The 18,403-nt window shown below is 36.7% G+C and overlaps 1 protein-coding gene and 2 pseudogenes across 1 annotated transcript; 2 read left to right on the forward strand and 1 right to left on the reverse strand.

Moving 5' to 3' along the window:
- Positions 1-1,863: 1,863 nt before the first annotated feature.
- On the forward strand, positions 1,864-8,569 carry LOC120159108 (annotated as a pseudogene).
- A 1,253-nt stretch (positions 8,570-9,822) lies between these two features.
- On the forward strand, positions 9,823-10,224 carry LOC120159180 (chlorophyll a-b binding protein 13, chloroplastic-like). Its single transcript, XM_039169830.1, has one exon. The coding sequence runs from the start codon at positions 9,823-9,825 to the stop codon at positions 10,222-10,224; it is 402 nt and encodes a 133-aa protein (XP_039025761.1).
- Positions 10,225-10,370: 146 nt separating this feature from the next.
- On the reverse strand, positions 10,371-18,119 carry LOC120159109 (annotated as a pseudogene).
- Between the last annotated feature and the right edge of the window lie 284 nt (positions 18,120-18,403).

Genomic DNA, 18,403 nt, shown 5'->3' on the forward strand with positions numbered 1-18,403 from the left:
CTTCAGACCATACAGAAGGTTGCTCTCGATCTAGCCACTAAAGCCCTCGATTCTTTAGACAACACCAACGGTACCGAGATCATGTTCTTCATAAAGAAGGTAAAACACGAACCCGATTGAGTAAACATGGTTTTCGAAGTTAAATGACGGTCGGTTGAATATGCCCTGAATGCATGGTTCATTACATTGAACCAAATATCATGTAAGTGCGTTTGATTCACGGAGTTTGAGATTAAAGGTGATAATTTTACATTTTAGAATTATATTCCGATGTTTAGACAAAAAAGTACCTTGAATCAGTCATATGATATTACCAATAGGGTAACAATTCACAAATTGCAGTACAAAAAGGCTCATTTAGCTTCAGTCTCTCTGTCAACTCAAAAATTTTCTTGCAAAGAAAGGTATTTCCTGTGAACATCTTGCATATCAGCAACCATGCTTCAAACCATGCAGCAGGTTGCATACATCACAAATGGTATTAGAACGAACGCAAACTCGAATAACGGACCTTCGGAACTCTATGAAGCCTAGTTTAAAACTTTTTTTCAAAAAAATCATCTTGATTTGGCTTCGGTGAAGTCAACATAGTTGTATAAAGCCTGAGTCTGTCCTCCTTAACGAATTACTCCTCGAGAGACCACTTGTTCTTTGGGTGTGGATACTCAAAGGAGGCCTGGAAGGGCATATTGGATCTATGTCAGCTGTCGAGAGGAGTGGGCACATGAAGACATGAGGTTTATTGGGCGGTTACTAAGCTCAAAGGTAAAGCATTCCTCTCCATACTACTGAAGGTTGCTTGGAGTGCTTATATTTGTCATATATAGAAGGAAAGAAATCATAGGGTGTTTGGTGGATTGGAAAGAGCCATAAAATGTGACAAAATTGGAACACTTGCGATAAAATGTGGAATGTTGCATGGAAATTCACTGATCCTTAAAGAATTAGACAATTTATTTGATTGGTCCTTAGACAGCGCCTTATGATTAATGTTGAAAGATCCAGGTGCGACATCTCCAATGATCAACGTTATCCCATATGTGACCGGTCGGATGAAACCATAATCTATGTGCTAAGGGACTGTGAGCCTACCCGCGCGTATACTTTGGTTCCAGTTGATTCCCACCCACTTACAAACGATATTCTTCTCCTCTAATATTCCAAATTGGTTGCAAGTTAATCCAACTAACTTTGCAGGGCTTAATTGCTCGGATTTCTCTTGGAATCATCTCTTTGGCATCCTTTTATGGGCTCTGGAAGAGCCGAAACAACTTTATCTTCAATGGTAAAGTGTGGTCGGTTATGGAGACTTTAAACTCGGCTAAGACGTGAACTGTCATCATTCATAATAAGCAACAAAAGCAGGAAAACAGACATAAGAAGAGAAGCACTGGAATTCAATGGTGTCCACCGAAAGCTGGGGCCATCAACCTGAACACAGACGGAGCAGTGGAGCCTTCAACTCAACGAGCATCTAGTGATTAATTCAAAAAAATAAAATTTTAAAAGCGACATTTTAATAAATATATAATGTCAAACAAGATATGCTTTACTTAAACTCGATTCAAAAAAAATTAACAAAAGATCCGACTTGTATCATTTCAAAATCTGATATTAAAAACTGTAAGTTATAGATTTAAATCGAACCAAATCTCTCAAGTTCGAGTTTTTTTTTTTATGCGTAAAAGATATAAAGGAGAAAATGAAAAGCATTATGAGGTGAGATCTACAAAGTTTCCAATTTTGAGCTTAAATAAGTGGATCAAGATCCAAATCCATCCTAATAGAAATGGGCCGAAATTAACCAGATAATACACACCGATCCGATTCAACTAGATGGATTGCTTGGATCGGGTCGTTGTCTTTCCCATCCCCATCTTTGGTCTCGTTTGCTTCAATCCCTTTTCTCTTTCAATTCCGCGCCGTTCTTCCACACCCTCAACTGCACCAGACCGGAAGATTTTACACTTCATTTTACATTTTTGGTAGCTAATCTCTATTTTCCCCCCCATTTCATTTGATTCACTTGCTTTTGGATATGAAAAATAGAGTGATTCAGGTTTTATATATTGGGGAAAAAAGATTAAATGGTTTTACATTTTATTGACATTTTTAAATCTGTTTTTCAGGTTTTAAATCGATTACTATGACCGACTTAAAAAGGTAAAATATCTCCTTCTCCTCTTAGCTTTTCTTTTAAATGGTTTGGATATGATGTAGTGAAGAAGAGAAATTTTCAGAGAGGGTGTTAGCAATACGCTTCGAATACTCGTAGCGACGGATTGTCACTTAGGTTATATGGAGAAAGATGAAATACGACGACATGATTCTTTTAAAGCTTTTGATGAAATATGTTCAATAGCAGAGGAAAAACAGGTGATTTTTTTCTTCTTCTTCTTTTTGTTGTTGTTGAAGTTTTCTCATTGTTATATTCCATGGAACTTTTTTTATTTTCGATATGATTTTCCCCTGAAAAAAAAGGATCTCTGTCTTGATTTCTAGTAAACTTCACGTTTTTTTAGTGTTAGTATGCGCTGATTTATATTGATATTTAGGTGGATTTTTTACTCCTTGGTGGAGATCTTTTCCATGAAAACAAGCCTTCAAGGTCAACTTTAGTTAAGGCCATTGAGATTCTTCGTCGGCATTGCCTTAATGATCAACCAGTCCAGTTCCAAGTTGTTAGCGACCAGACTCTGAATTTTCCAAATACGTAATGGTTCTCACTCTTTTCTCGTTGTTACAGTTGCTAATTTAATGTCCAACTTGTGTGTTACAACTTTCTCATTCCTTGCCTTTGCCAAGCTAGTAAATTGACATAATGATAATCTGGTGACAAACGCGTTGTTATGTTTTTTACATTAAAGTAAGTTTATAACTTGTTTCCTGAATGTATATGTGCTTTGATAGCCAGCTAATATGTGATTATTCTCTTTCCATTGGTTGTTCGACAATTGTTTCAAAGAATATTATCACATTTAGATTGTAACAATCATTTCTCTCTTTACAGATTTGGGCATGTGAATTTTGAAGATCCTCACTTCAATGTCGGTTTGCCAGTGTTTAGTATTCATGGAAACCATGATGATCCTGCTGGAGTTGTAAGGAACTTATTAGAGATAAATCTTGGTTATTCTTTGTTCCAATTTTGGTTTCCCATCTTATGTTTGTGTCATGAATAGCCAATGCCATCCCCGTCTGTATATATGGGAATGAATAGCATGGATAAAACTTCCCCACTGTTTACTCCCTTTCTTGATTTGTTAGATAATCATGTTTTAGTGGAGTGCATAAGACTGCTATTCTTAATATTTATATGAGCATTCTGTTCATAACTGTTTATTGGTGACAGGACAACCTTTCTGCTGTTGATATTCTTTCAGCATGTAATCTTGTCAACTATTTTGGGAAAATGGTTCTTGGGGGTTCGGGTGTTGGTCAGATTACACTCTACCCTATTCTTATGAGGAAGGTCTGCCAGTCACTTTGTTGACATGAGTTAGGAGGGTAATTGTACATTCATAGGAAAACTATGCCTCTTTTTGAATTGCAGGGTTCGACTGCTGTAGCTCTTTATGGTCTTGGGAATATTAGAGATGAGCGGCTCAATAGAATGTTTCAGGTACCTTTATGTGTCTAGATTGAACAGTTTTTATGACTCATTAGTTTCTTGCGCTCTGGATATTCAACTAAAATACCTGTTTGTTGTTTATATTTGGTTTCTCAGACACCCCAAGCTGTGCAATGGATGCGACCTGAACCTCAAGAAGGGTGTGAGGTGTCTGATTGGTTCAACATTCTGGTACTTCATCAGAACAGGTTGTGTGTAGGTGTGTGTGGGTGTTGTATATTCCTTACCTTTCTGTATCATGCTCATTGTTCTGCTTTGTGATCGAGTTATTTCATGCATGACCAAAAAACAAAAAGTGGAAAAAGAAGCCATTATAGTGTAAATCTACATGTGTATATATTAAAACTTTAAACTAATGTGGCATGCAGAGTGAAGATGAATGCTAAAAATGCAATTAATGAGCGATTCTTACCACGCTTCCTCGATTTTATAGTTTGGGGACACGAACATGAATGTCTTATTGACCCTCAGGTGGAACTGCAAAATCTTTCCTGTTTCTTATTGTTTATCCCTTTGAGGATGCAAAACATTGAAGGTTGCTTTTAACTTCTTAGGAAGTACCAGGGATGGGATTCCACATTACTCAGCCAGGTTCCTCGGTTGCAACATCACTGATTGCTGGAGAAGCAAAGGAAAAACATGTGCTGCTTTTAGAAATTAAGGTTGTATACCTGATTGATTGGATTTGTCATTTAATCAGTCAATACCCATTTCTTATTTATTTCTCACATCATGACTTGATGCTTTCTTTCAGGGAAATCAATATCGCCCAAGCAAAATACCTTTGACATCAGTGAGGCCGTTTGAATATACAGAAGTAAAGCATTGTCTTTGTTAATTACTTCTAAAACTATTTAGAAAAGTCAACAAATTGAGAAGAATTCTTTTTTCTTATTCTATGTTCATGATTAGGTTGTGTTGAAGGATGAACCTGACATTGATCCCAATGATCAAAACTCAATTCTTGAACATTTGGACAAAGTGGTAAGTCTCATTCTTGCATGAGATGGTTTTTGACTTTATCTAATAGAGACATCTAACAATTACATCTAAGTGTCTATGGTGAGAACAAATATTTGCCTTTTTCTTAGCAACTAAACTTTTGTTTTAGGTCAGTGATCTAATAGAGAAGTCTAATAAGAATGCTGTCAGTGGATCAGAGCCCAAACTTCCATTAGTCCGAGTTAAGGTGATTTCAGCCTCTGTTTTGTGAATGATGTTAATGCGATTATGAAATCTGATTTTTGCACCAGTTTCTATTCACTCGACATGTTTCACCTTTGAGATAAGGTGACTTGCATCCGGAGATAATTTTCTCAATATTTCTGTGTAACATTATAGGTGGATTATTCTGGATTCATGACAATAAATCCACAAAGGTTTGGACAGAAGTATGTTGGGAAGGTATAATGAGGCTATTGCTCATACTGTTTGAGGAATTATATATATTTTTTAAATTTTCTCATTCAGGTACTAAATAATTAGTATTCAATTTTTGAAGGTTGCAAATCCTCAAGATATTCTTATATTTTCAAAAGCTGCTAAAAGGAATCAGAAAGAAGGTAATATACTCATCCAGACCAACTGTGGCTATTTTCCAAAGATTTAACTGGTGGGTTGCAAACAAGTTTTTCTACAGTCTGGAACATGGGTTGCTCTCTTTATAAATAAGCCTCTTCTATATCTATATATATATTGATAAGAGGAGGAGGTCTTGATAAAAAAAAAACCTTCATTCCTTTATATAATTAATTACATTAATCCCTAACTTTTGGGGGGAAATAAGAAGATAAGAATAGGTGGCCAGTGGAATATTCTATTACAATGCTGTTGAGGCAGAAGTTGCAAACATATACTGGAACAGCTGTTGGCTTGGAAGTTTATTTTCACTTTTAAAGATTATCATATATTGCTTTTCCTATATTCTTGTTTCTGCAACAGCATATGGATCATCAAAGCTCTTTTTGTCTTCTTAATTTTATATGTTTGATGTTAGTTTCGAGAAGAATGGTGTCGACAGAGTTTAACTTAAGTTTCTTTTTATTGTAGCCAAAATTGATGATTCTGAAAGGCTTCGTCCAGAAGAATTGAATCAACAGAATATAGAAGCATTAGTTGCTGAAAACAATCTGGTAATTGAACTTAGCATTCAATGTTTCCTTTGTCTTATTTTGCCTATATCACTTATTTCACGATTGGAACATAAGTAATGAAAGAAGGAAAAAGCTTAATTATTGCATGAGTTTTGAAATAGTTTTTAGTATAATATAAACTTGAAGTTGGAAAGATGAGCAAAAAATCATGTAAGAACCAATACCCATTCAAAAAAGTAATATACGGTCCTTATCTTTGTTCAAATTAAGACATGTGAGTGGCTAAAAATGACCTAGTGAAGTTAGTATATTGCAAATCATGTACTAAACATAACCAAAATTTAACACTCCAACCAAACGAAGTATTAATGCTTATTTTAGTGTAGTCCCGGAGGGTACTATGCCAAATGCTTAATGATATAGAATATTGTTTCTATGGAAAATAACTTTTTACTGAAAACACCATGTATTTTCCATGCTAAACTCAACTTGACATAATAACTAAGCATTGATTGAATGCTTCTGCATACAAAAGCTGTATCAGATTTCCAGTTTTCTTTCGGTTACCGGACTAAATGGGACTTGCATGACTGGGATCAAATATTTACAATGAAGTTTATTCACCTTAACCTGGTCCTTTTTATCATGTTTATCTTGCAGAAAATGGAGATCCTTCCAGTCAATGACTTGGATGTCGCACTGCAGAATTTTGTTAATAAGGATGACAAATTGGCTTTCTATAACTGTGTGAAATACAATCTCGAAGAAACTCGTGTAAGTATTTTAGAGGGTACCCAATATGCAGTTAAATTAGTGCAAAATTATAATGTCAGAATGGGGAGGGAGGACGAAAGAAGATAAATGCAGAGAGTACTATTAAGGACCTTACTTTTACTATTTTAACTCGAGATGTGGTCCTAAATTGAGCTAAATGGCTTCTCTGATCCATATAGCCGACCTTGCATTTTGGAAAGGCTTCGTGTTGTTTTTTTTTGATAAGAGGCTTCATGTTGTTTTAATCCTTGTTTAATTTAATGTCAATTGGATGTCCCTGTTATAAATTCTTTTTGGCTGATGTTTTAACATAATCTTATGATTTGCTGATTTGTTCAATTGCATGTATTAGTTTGACTGTTCTTTCTTTTCATCATATTCTTGTCGTGCCAGCGATTTCTTCACTCTTTTTATTGACAGAACAAAATTGGAAAAGATTCAGATGCTTCAAAGTTTGAAGAGGAAGACTTGATTCTTAAAGTTGGGGAGTGCTTCGAGGCAAGCATTTTAAGTTTATTGATATAATAATTACTACAAAGTTTTAATGCTAAATAGCCCGATTGCAAAAATGTTCCTAAGTCGATACTTGTTCATCAATAGTGCCTTCGGTAGATGGAAAAGTAAATTATGCTTCAATTCATCTTTTAATTTTGCAGGAACGTGTCAAGGAAAGGTCCTCACACCTAAGGATACTTTTCAGTTCACATCCAGTGTGCAGTCCTTTGAGGTGATCTCAAATTCTTAATTTGAATTTGCTCTATGCTGATCAACAATGATTGGATATGCTCCACTTTCTATTTGTTGAAGTTTTCTTATACAACGTTCTTTGCATCTAAACTTTTGGTTATTCAATATTATAGAATGTGAGGAGTAAATACAATACGGGAATAGGAAGTGCAACCTCCTTTAGCGATGATGAAGATACAACACAGATATTAAGCTCTGCCAATATAGGTCAGAAAGGGTCATTGACAGCTTCTCGATCATCTGGCGATGCTCCTGAACTTGTTAAAGGTAAACATCTACTAGAGGAAGGGGTAGAGGTAGGGCAGAGGATCTAGTGGCTTAAAGCAGACAACCCTTGATACTACCTTGGGGTTTCGCCATTCTCAAAGGTGACACTTCGATCTAACCTGTTGGCAAGTAACTTAAACGTATGGAAATTTGCATCAATAGCTAAATCTCATGGGTAATTTTCCTAATGCAGATCTGCATCGGTTGATGCATCAGCTTCAGTCCACAGTATTGCTGATGATGAGAACATCATCTCCGCTTCTAGTGAAGAACATGGAATTAATGAGGTTAACAACAGTTCGGTATGAAATACCTCTCGGTTCATTTCAAACCCATACTCCTTGTATATTGCTTCTCTATTTGACTATACACTGTTGTCACAATTTCAAGAATAATGTAAATACAATCTGAATAAGTGCTCTGTATTTTTAAGGAAAATGATGAAACTGGTAAAGGGCGCAAAAGAGCAACTCCTAGGGGAAGAAATAGAGGATCTACATCTAAGCGGGGCCGGAAATCTGATGACTCTTTAGTTCACAAAATGTTCATGAACAAGCATGACAATGATGATGATGACGACGACGATGCTGAAGAGATGCTAGGAGATTTAACAAGCCTCCACCTCGGGTTAGTGATTGTTCTATTTGTTCCGAATTCTGGCTCTGCTCGTAACTTCACCGTGTTTATAACCTCAGATTTAAGTAAAACAAATTATATCTTTAAGTAAAACAAATTATCTTTACCTCTAGCTATATCAGACTAATTTCCCCTTCGTGCTAGAAATCCTTGCATTAAACATGGGATTCCATGACTGCAGTCTGACACTGTCCTTTCGTGTTTCTTAGGCAACAAAACGTTATGGATCTTTGAGGAGATAATGTCGATTACGATGAGAAATCGAGAAGCAAAACCATCCAGCAGCAGCCCTCAGAGGTAAATGGTTTTCAAGGCGCAATTAGGTATGAACTGTATAGCCCTATAACATTACACAAGCCTTTTGCCAGCGAGATTACAAAGGACGTACAGACTAGATTCGTATATAGGGATTTTTTTCTCATGTCTTGGTATTTGAACTAAACAAACTAATTTCATTTGGTAATTTCTAGCGACTCGCATGACTTGGTTGGAAGAAAAATTTTACTTATTTTGAAGAGGTATTTTTATTAGAGTTTTGTTCATCTACTTCTTTCTTTTATGCTACAACAAACAATTTTATACTTATGTAATAATTAAGCTTTTCTGTGTTAATACTTGACTAATCAAATGAGGCAGAGATATTAGCAGTTCTTTGCAAATAATCAAAAGCTAAACAGATTCTCATTTCCTCTTTGCAAAGTATACACGTGCAAGAGTTTTACATAAACATATTTTTTTCATATAACATCAGTCATTGGTGATAATTTAAAGTGGGTATAATAAAAATCTATATGAGATGATTCTTTCACTTAATATTTTATATTACAATGTCAATTCCATTTCATGATATGTAAAGAATGTATGGACCTGCAAAATCAGGCAGGCATAATAAGATTTCAGTACAATCTAACCTGGGATAGGTAAGTTTGGATAGATCTATGCTAATTATTTTAACCGTTTCATAATAAATGATCAATCACCCTTGCTACAATTAGTGGTGCTCGACTTGGGACCTTTAGGAATAATAATCATTTCTGTAACCGTGAGATAATTTGATTCGTGCACATAGTTTTTTATTTTATTTTTCCTTTTCATTTTTCTGTACAGTTGTAGGTGCAAAGCCCGAACTATCCCTCCCATCTATTTCAAAAGCCCAAACATTGAGATAAAATGTTATGATACAAGGATAAAAGTTGGTGATACTTCAATTCCTTTGCTGCCTTCTAATTGGCTGATTTCTGAAACCTCCCAATCGGTGGTCTCACTACATTCTGCTCCTTTCTTGTCTATATATATATATTCCACTTCCCTTCATTGCATTGTCCTTGCAATCTAACTCACTAACTAAACCAAAAACAAAACATTGCCCCTTCAATTCTGAGGGCGATGGCTTCAATGCTTAGTCAGGAACTGTCCTAGGCCCCCCATTTCTCGGCCAAACAAAAATGCAAACTCTCTCAGATATGTCTCTGTAGGCACTGCCAAAAACACAATGGCAAGCTTTTGGGGTTTCCCCTCCTTTTTCCCCACTTGTTTACTAGGATTTTGCATCTGGGGAGTTCCATCTACTTGAACGGAGAGTTCCTGGTGACTATGGAATGGCATGTTGGGAGCACTATGCATCACCCCTGAAGTCCTTGAGAAATGGGTTAGGGTGGACTTCAAGGAACCAGTATGGTCGGAGCTCAAATCTTCTCTGAAGGTGGCTTGGACTACCTAAGCAACCCCAACCTTGTCCATGCTCAAAGCATTCTCGCCGTCCTCGGGTTCCAGGCCGTCCTCATGGGGCTCGTCGAAGGTTTCCGTATCAACGGTCTCCCTGGTGCTGGAGAAGGCAACGACCTTTACCCCTGCAGCCAATACTTCGACCCTCTTGGCCTTGCTGATGACCCTGTCACGTTTACTGAACTTAAAGAAATCAAGAATGGTAGGCTGGCCATGTTCTCTATGTTTGGTTTCTTCGTCCATGCCATTGTCACTGGAAAAGGTCCCCTGGAAAACCTCTTGGACCACCTTGGCAGCCCTGTTGCCTACAATGCTTGGGTCTATGCTACCAAGTTTGTACCCGGATCCTAAATTAATAGGCCCAGATCAAACTTGTTCCGCAATTTGCTTGCGTATGTCGATGAATTAAACCATGAATCACTGAGAATTCAATGAAACTCATGTTCAAGTTAAGTTTAGGGTTCAACAAAGAAGAGAGCACACAATGAAATTGCAGATTCTTTGAATATGAACACTTTTCATTGGTATACCGAACTACAATGTTGGCGTTTACATAACTGACAACAGAATATACATAAACTAAAATCAAACTACTCATAGAGATGTCTCGACACGATGAATACCTATTTTGTCTATGCACAAGGTAATTCTTCCCACCGAGTAACAAAAATTGGTAAGATATACAAGCACAATGTCTTCCTTGTTGCAGTAAATGTAACTGCACCCGAGAATGGATGCAGGTTGTCATTTAAGCAACAACTTTGTGATCAATCAAGATTATCATTTCAAGGTGGGATTCGATCACGATCTTGAACCTAACTTCTCCCACCATTTTCTTCGAGATCTTTCTGATTCTTGATGCCCACGCTTATGTAGTCTTGCCTTGGTTTCCTTTAGTCTCATCTTGAAATCTTTCTTCCATGTCTCGAACCTGTGTTTTAACCTACGAAGTTCATCATCAGGATTCACATTAGAAGCTGGTTGTGCTGTTCTGGTATCAACCAAAGATTTTGCATCATCGTCAAAAGCTTGTTTCCTCTGATCAAACTCTTTTAGCAGATTTCCCACTGCATTCAACGAGCCGTTCTCTCTCACCCCAACAGGAGTATTCACACCAGGAGTTCGAGATCCCATCGACAAGTTTTCCTCAGAATCATAATGGCGAGGGGATACAACATTAGCTCTTCCTAGCTGACCAGCAGAGCTGTCAGCAGCAAGACTCTTTCTGGCTGCAGCAAGACTTGTCTGCAAAAAATTGCAATCGAAATCAATAGACGTCTAAGTTATTAAACAATTAAACATGCATCAAGGGCAACAAAGGGGACCTTTCATGCCTGTCAACAACAATCACCTAATGCAAACATGTTTCAATATTTTTATATATAAACACACAAACTCACCTGTAACGATGCCATTTGCTTTTGCCACATGTCCTCCATTGATTTCATCTTTCCCTCATAATCCAACCTCTTTGCCTCGTACTGTTGTAATTGCTCACGTAAGTGGTTTTCCTGTTCTTTTTGCCCCAAAGTTGCTTCTGCCTTGAGTACCCTTCTTTGAAGCTCTGCCATAACATAAGGTACAACTTGAATCTGCTGCTCGTGTGGTGTTTCCTGGTTGGCCAAAAATAGGATCCGAGTAAATCCTTCATAGTTGTTCAGAATATAGAGAACATTGAGAAAGTAAAACATGCTCTTTGGCATGCAAATAAGAGAATAAAACTGGTTTGGAGAATATCTTTAAAAGGAAAGGAAAGGAAAAAACTCTAGTATGTTACCATGTCACCCGTGGGAATACCTTGCCTCAGAAAGCTTCCTACCAGTCTTTCGTTTAGATTTTACGCTTACATGGTTCAACTGTTTTGAAATATGCATGTTATCGAAATGTCTCCGGACTAACCACCCACGAATTACTGCAGTGGAAAAAAATGACGATGATAAGAGAACAATAGACATTTGATACACAAATTAGTTAGAACACACAGAACTTACCAGATTGTAAATGTATAATTGATGCCAACTTCTCATCAAGTAACTGAGAAGCAAATGCTGAGCACCTATTATGCTCTATAGCATACTTCCTTTGGATACTTTCACCACAAACTGCATCACAAAGGAAATATCCGTCGATCAATTGAAAATAATAAAAGTGTGAATTGGCAAAATAGAGGGTCTAGAAAAGGAATCAACTTATGACAAACAAAAATAAATTCACACCAAGCTTCTGTAGTGTTAAAAAGGCGCAGAGGATTTTGTTTGGAAGAATCTCGCACAAAGCAGAAATATACATTGGAAAGAATTTTGCTTGGAAGGAACTACTTACATGATTGTATATTTTTTGCTCCTTTGTTGAGCTCAAGGAAAAGGCAACGAGCTCGGTGACCGCGGAAGTACTTTTGAACCCCAATTACTCCTCGCAACACCTGTTTTCTCCTATGCTCCAATGCAGCGATCTGCATGCCAGACACAGCAACAAAGAAATTATTACATTTATTTAACCATAACAGAATGAATAAGTTGGTATCTCTATTTTCCGAAACTCAATATGTTAACTTTAAGGTCAAACTCTAATGATACAAGTCTTTGGGCAAAGAGATATTTCAGCACCAAAACTGAAAGAACAAGAAAAACAAACGATGTATAAAACTTACCTGTCCAGTTCGAAGAAACAATTTTGTATAGCCAACTTGATACGTTTCGGGGAGGACATTAAATTGTTTTAGAAGAGCAACTGAAATGCTTAATGGATCGTGAGGTGCATTGGTCTTCGAAAGTAGGAACCAATACCTATGAAATACTTGAATATATGAGACTATGCTCAAAGAGAAATTTTAAAAACATAAAACAAGCCATAAACTACAGAAGGTTTTAGCCGCTACCTTTCTGCAAACTCATGATGTGTAATTCGAGTTGGATATCCTGATTTTGAGATTCTAAACAACCTCCAAAACTCCACAATATCTAAGTTGCTGCAGGACAACATCCTCTTCATACTTGTCAGGGACCTGCTTGCAATTTGGTTTTATGCAGCGAATAAAGTGAGGCGTTGTATTCTCTAACTGGTGCATTAGTTCGAAAAGTTGGCCCTGCAAGTACAGAAGAAAAAAAGTAACCATCCACATATCAAATACCCAAGAATAACAGACAAGCAAGAATAAAAAATACTCTATAATATTACATTCGACAGATTGGCAAATGCTGGAATGCTTTACAATGGAGATTTATGTAAGAAAGTTTCTCCGATAGAGATGGGAACCGTAAAATACATTACAACCTCCAGATATATTTGGATCACAATTATTAAGGAAGCAAATTTACCTTGAATTTCGTAACAACACTTAGCTCTGGGGATTCAGATGAAATCACTAGTTTCAAAGATTGATCAAGCATTTTTTTGGCAAATGATTGTGGCAATTGGCCACTACAGGATGACAGAAGTTGGACCAACCCCGAGTTAAGAGGATCTCGGTTCTTTTCCAAAAAGCCATTAGTATCATACAGTACCTGGCAGAACTCCAAAAATCAGTAATTTCGTCCATGCTTTGAACATTGCTATCTTATAAGAATTCCATACCATTTGAATAAACTATCTAAAGAAATTCAACCTTTTCAAAAAATTTAGACTTTCTGAAACATATTTCACGGTTTGTTATCTCCTTTGAAATTGGATGAAAAGAATCTTTTTAATCCTCAAAAGTACATTGACTGACCTCTCCTGCAAAATGTCGAACACCAAAGGCCCTTCCTCTGTCACCTTTGAAGTAAGAATTAGCATGCAGATGCTTCAACTTATTAGCAAGGTGAAATCAGTTGCATTGTGGAAATTTGATTCCTCATCCAAAGAAAGTATTCCCATTGGTTTCTGCAAATAACCAAAACAGAAGAATAACATTCAGCTTTCAATCAAAACGAAATATGAAAAGGAAATATAAACTCCACCCATCTGCATTCAGCAACGAAGCAAAGACAACAAACTTCAGTAAGACTAAGCTCAATTTCTAAGAGAACCATAGGATATAAAACCAAGCATCAGCACCAAAGCTAAGACAACATACATTAGCACAAATCACATGTTATATAATATATAGGGAAAAGAGACCAGCAATCCCATAGAAAACTCCAATTGCTGACAAATATTGAACCAGATACCTTCTCAAATAAGTCCAAGCACTCTTGGTTGTCTTCAAAATCAACTTTGGCCCAATCAATCCCATCCAACTCGTACTCCTGAAATTAAAAAAAGATGGGAAGTTGGTCAAAATAACAATTTGCGTTAGGGAAGGGAAAAACAAATTCAGAGATAAGAATCAACAACCGTGATTAGAACTTCAACTTATGAAAAATTTGCATGCCCAGGAAAATAAGGCTGAGTAAGGGAAAACCCAGCTTAAAATTTGAGTTGCTTACCTCTTGCTCAAGCTTAAATAGGTGTCGGATGAAATGTTGTTGCAACCTCTCATTTGCTAATTAATACAAAACTGTTCAAAACTATTCTTCTGAAAGTCGGAAGACAAAAATTGTAAGTTGAACAAACTTATACACAATTACAATATCTAAATATCTAATTAGAAACAACTTACCTTAAATGACTCAAACCCATAAATATCAAGGATGCTTATGGACCTGTCATCGCATCTTTTACCAACTTCAAGTGACTTGTTGATTAGTTCCACAAGCCAGTCAAACAAGCTTGCATAGATGAATTTTGCTAATGCATCTCTTGTGTCAATTGCCTATATTACAAGTTATAAGCAACATATTATCAGGTTGTTAATTGTGCATCACAGCACACATAGCATGTGACTAATGAGATGATTGAGGAAGAATAATTTTGCTAACAAATACTGGACGAACCTGTTGCAATGTCGATTTCTTAGCAATATTATCCTTGGCAGCAGGGATTCTATGGGTAAATAAAGTTTGCATCAATTCATGTACATCACAACCCAAAAGCCTGGCTGCACTGGTTAAAGCTGAAACAAGAGGGAAAATCCCACTTAAATTCGCAAGTTAAACAAAAGGCTAACTACATGCATTATATTCTTTGTTTTCTACAAGGCTTATGCAAATTCAGTTCCTTAAAAAATACTACAATAAAGAAGGAAACCAGTTTCTCTCTCTTGGAAGAAAAAAAGAAAGAAAAAATGGCGTATTTGCTGAAGATGGGTCATTATGGAAAACTAAATCCAGCATTATTACCTTCATCAGCTAATGCCTCCACATGATGTTCTTTGTCAATTAGTTGAAATGACATATCTCCCAGCCATAATACTGCAGCTAGCATTGCAAATGCTTGTTCTTGCTGTCTTTGCCAATTTGAACAATGTCCATGGCTTCCTGCAGAAACGGGCAAACTTTTGCTTAAAAACCAATGTGACAGATATCAAACGGTAAAAGAATGGCTACACTATCACGGCAACATTAAAATCTAGTCTTTTGAATTACCACAAGCTTATGGAATTTCTGAGCATCATCAACCCCGTTAATCACCAGGTTGTCACTCTGGATAAGATAGTTGTACTCATTAGCCAATTTAAGATTCAGTCTCTCTGCAAATCCATAATCCAGGATTATAAATATATTTCACAGATTCAAGTAAATAAGCTGCGGAATTGTAAACAACATCATGTATCTATTTCACAGACCCCAAAACTTTTCTGAAATAGAATGGACTGTGAAATGCTGTAAAATGAAATATTACCTCTTAGGTCTGGTGGAGCACCAGCACAAAGTTGATAAAAGATATGGTAAGACCGTTCACCAGCAGCCACCTGTACTACTCTCGACTGCTCAAAGGTGACAAAAAACATCCACATCAGATATCATACATGTTAACAGAGATAATATAAAGTTAAACTGGGTCAGGAACTCACCTTTTCCAGAAGAACTATCCAGGATTGTCATTGATGAATCAACATTAACACAAAAATAAAGTCAGTAAACAGGATTAATCTATGTAATTTTATTACAGCAAAGTAATAATAGAAAATTTTCAAATTCAACATGCTTACAAGTTTGAATGTTGGCACCAGATATCTTCCCCAATTCGGTAAAATGAATTTCAGTAAGTTTGCCCTGCACCAGAACAGAGTAATAAATAAGCCATATTTTTCTAAGCTATATAGCAAATGTGATACATATGCCAAAGTGGAACTTGGTCCTCTAGGGTAATATCAGCAAGGATCCTTTAGCCATGAGAGTTATTTTATATAGATCAGCCTTCAAAATGTAACCATGGGAGAATGAAGTAGGGGGAAAGAAGAACTCACAAATCGACTAGAATTGTCATTTCTGGATGTTTTGGCATTCCCAATGATTCAAGTATACAATGTGTCTCAAGGATTTTAGACTCTATCCCGCCATTGCAGCCCCCAAGAGCAGCTAGGTACCGCATTGTAAATTTTGCTGTTTCAGTTTTCCCAGCTCCACTTTCCCCACTGAGAGATAACTTTGGTTAATTCTATAGGTCATAAAACAAATAATGTGCTTAAAGAACACGATATTATACTGTCATATATTAAGACCAATATTAAATATCCAACTTACCTTATGATTATAGATTGATTGACTCCACCTGCAAAATTTTAACAGAATTAATAGAGCATCAGAAACCGCATCACCACGACACCACAAGCAAATTGTCACTTGTTTATGCAAACTTCAGAAAGGAAAGAAAGAAAAAAAGATGACTTCGTTCACCATTCATCATCTCCTTAAAAGCAGTGTCTGCTATAGCAAAAACATGAGGGTTGTCTGTAGCTTGCTCTATAAGTCCTGACAAAATCTTTTGCATAAATTTGGATGTCTTTGTACGGGTTGACTGCTATCAAAACTGGACCAGCTTTCTACATAAGAAAAAAAATGTATAAATGAAGCTCGGTAGCAGAGATAATCCTCATTAGTGCTAGAGTAAGGATTATGTCATTCTTACGTATATCATATCACGAGCATATTTGTACTTAAGATTGTGTAGGACTGACGGCTCATTCAAATAACTAAGCTGTATTAAATCATCACACCATCCAAAATTTCTGGGTTTGCAGGTAAAAGCTCGCTGGTTGATGCCTTTGCAACCTATACCAACAATACAATGTAAATCTAAATAATAACATGCTGAAAGGAAAACTGAAGGCCCTTCACATTTAAAAAAATCAAGACACATGACTTACATTTCCATTAGAAAGGCAGACAAATGTTTCCTCTCCTGATGTAGATTGTATACTTCCAAATTCCCACACCCCATTAGATTGCCGGAACCAGACACGACGCTTCTGCAACCAAAACCGCCCAGTAAGTATGATTTACTTAAATCATTATCATAGAAAATAACAAATGCCCAAGGTGATCATTCCTTCTCAATGTTTCAGCAAAAGAGAACTTAGTGGTAGTATAAATTTCATAACAAAGGCTAAACTACTCTGCAAGTACTAAAGTCCATAAAAGATCAAAGATTTCCCCCCATGACTAACAATACAATCCATTGCTTCAACGCAAAAAGGACTAATAAAATCCCTTTGTAAGCATGTTAAACAAAAAGCTTATTTGTTTACATAGTAAGACAATACCAGCTGTAAGAAATAGCTATAATCAAAATCGATCAAATTAAACAAAAGTTACAAAACTATTTTTTTCTTCAAATCTCATAAAACAAATCAATCCAAGAAGAAGAAGAAGAAACAATTTCAACTTAACACTCAACTTTTTAATAAAGTACTCAATATTATTATTTACCTTCAAGTTCGCCTTCCCTTTCCCCATTTCCTTAACCTCAGCTTTGGCATCAGAAACCTTATCTTCCCCTTTCTTCTCTTCCACTGCCTCCAAATGATAAGGTGAATCCACATTCGCAACTCTCCTCAATTTTTTGTTCCCAAAAACATCTCTCTTCTCTCCCAACTCCTCTTCCTTTCTTTTACCTTCCTCTTTCCCTTCAACTTCACTACAGCCGCCGCAACCGCAACCGTTTTCGCCGTTAGAAACGACTCTGAAGTTCGTCGGAAGCGACCGGCGGGCCGAGGGAAGTCTGGCCTTGGACGTAGGCCGCGACGGTAAAGCAGGCGGTAAGTCTTTAGGCTTCTCGTCCTCATCTTGCCGCTGGATATTCTCCAGCATTTCTTCGAGCGAGCTTTTCGCTAAAGCCGTAGGCGACGCCGATAACATCATTTTCGGGAGGAAAAACAAAAAAAAGTAAACTTTTTTCCTTAGAATTTCAAACTAATTTCCTCGCTAAACTCGCTCTGAAAACTTTTGATAAAGAAGATCGAAACGTCATACGTCTTGAAGTGAATAGGATAAAAAAACCGCCTCTAATTTTTGTTAAAAGAAACAGAATAACTGCAACAAAATACCCAAAAATCACAGCTTCACAATACGAAACAAAATATATTAAGCTTGTTGGAGGAACAAAGCTTTGAACAAACAAATAAAAACAGTCAAAGTTGTTTTGGGGAGAAACAACTGAGCTTCTGCTTCATTTTCTTTTCTGTTTCTGCTTTGGGTCTCATAAAAAACAGATCGGATCTGATGATGAA

Source organism: Hibiscus syriacus, unplaced genomic scaffold, assembly GCF_006381635.1.
Source record: "Hibiscus syriacus cultivar Baekdansim isolate YM2019G1 unplaced genomic scaffold, ASM638163v2 tig00111342_pilon, whole genome shotgun sequence".
Lineage (NCBI taxonomy): Eukaryota > Viridiplantae > Streptophyta > Magnoliopsida > Malvales > Malvaceae > Hibiscus > Hibiscus syriacus.